Consider the following 1417-nt stretch of genomic DNA (forward strand, 5'->3'; position numbering starts at 1 on the left):
AGACCTCCACATACACGAAACAACCACTGGGATTCAACATGTCTAACATAATAATGAGTTAAAAAATATTTAAAGTGTGATGCTCTGACAGAGCTCTGATCTTTCTCCCTCTGTGCCTTCAACAGCACACAAGCCTGGAGATTTTTACTGAAGCCAAGGACATTGTATTGCAGTATTTGTCAGTGTGCTATACCAGCGTCTGTGGTCAACAGCTTCATGCTTTATTTTTCTGAATATGTCTGCTTTTAATGGTTCAACATCTAATCTCACTCAGATCCAATACCTGGTAGATCGAGATGCACCGGTGAAAACATTCCTGTGTGTGTCCTCATGTGTTATTTTCCTTTATGTCAATGGAGTCATGATCTTCACTTTAAGGAAAAAGACTGTTTTTCAGGAGAAATCTCGCTACATTTTGTTTGGTCACATGCTTTGGCTTGATACACTCGATCTTTTTATGAGTGTAGTGTTATTTGTGTGTGCTGTTAGCAGGATCTTTATTTTGAAAAATATCTGTATCATTCTTCTTGCGGCTGCACAATCCCTCTATCAGGTTGCCTTATTAAATCTGGCTTTGATGTCACTGGAGAGATATGTGGCCATCTGCATCCCTCTCAGACATACAGAAATCACCAGTTACAGAAGAACTAACATGGCCATTGGTGTTGTTTGGATGATTGGTTTGATTCAGTCGCTGTCTGAGATTATTATCTTCTATTCCATTGATTCTACAAACACAGTGATGAATTTGTTCTGCTCAAGAACTACTCTCTTCAGACTGCAGATATATAAGAAACTTGAAATAGCTTTTACATGTATATTTTTTGTCTTAGTGTCTTTTGTTATTATCTTTACTTATGCTTCTATATCAGCTGTGGCTAAAACAGCCTCCGGTGATAAAATGTCTGCCAAAAAAGCCAACAAGACTGTTCTGTTGCATCTAATACAGCTGGGTCTCTGTGCAGCATCCATCTTAATTGGAGTTATCCAAGAAGCTATTTATGTTTATACGGACTATATGACTTCGTTACATGTAATGTATTTTTGTTTTGTAGTGTTTATAATTTTCCCTAAATGTCTAAGTCCTCTTATATATGGCTTAAGAGACCAGGCCTTCAGCTCTTTATTTAAATACTACTTCACATTTGGTCTCAAAAAGCAAAATAGTTGTGATACAGAGATAGGAGGAGGAAAAATAGATACTAACTGATGGAAAAACCTATATTTTAATGTTATCAATGGTTTAGTTGACAACTTTAAGCATCCAATCCTTGTGGAAAACTATGAAATCAGACTAATAAATGTTCAACAGTTCAAACATTTTATGAAGCATTATGTCTATCATTTGTTCATAAACAAAAACTTGTATGATGTGTTTGTCCATTCTTTTACAGCTCTTTTTATTGTCTTACTAGAG

The 1417-nt window shown here is 35.9% G+C and overlaps 1 protein-coding gene across 1 annotated transcript; it reads left to right on the forward strand.

Annotated features, from left to right (window-relative positions):
• Window positions 1–235: 235 nt before the first annotated feature.
• On the forward strand, window positions 236–1210 carry LOC307137101 (odorant receptor 131-2-like; the record flags this gene model as incomplete). Its single annotated transcript, XM_079834580.1, has 1 exon — window positions 236–1210. The coding sequence occupies one exon, from the start codon at window positions 236–238 to the stop codon at window positions 1208–1210; it is 975 nt and encodes a 324-aa protein (XP_079690706.1).
• Window positions 1211–1417: the final 207 nt, after the last annotated feature.

The sequence above is a fragment of the Gobio gobio genome (assembly GCF_949357685.1).
Source record: "Gobio gobio genome assembly, chromosome: 14".
NCBI classification, from domain to species: domain Eukaryota; kingdom Metazoa; phylum Chordata; class Actinopteri; order Cypriniformes; family Gobionidae; genus Gobio; species Gobio gobio.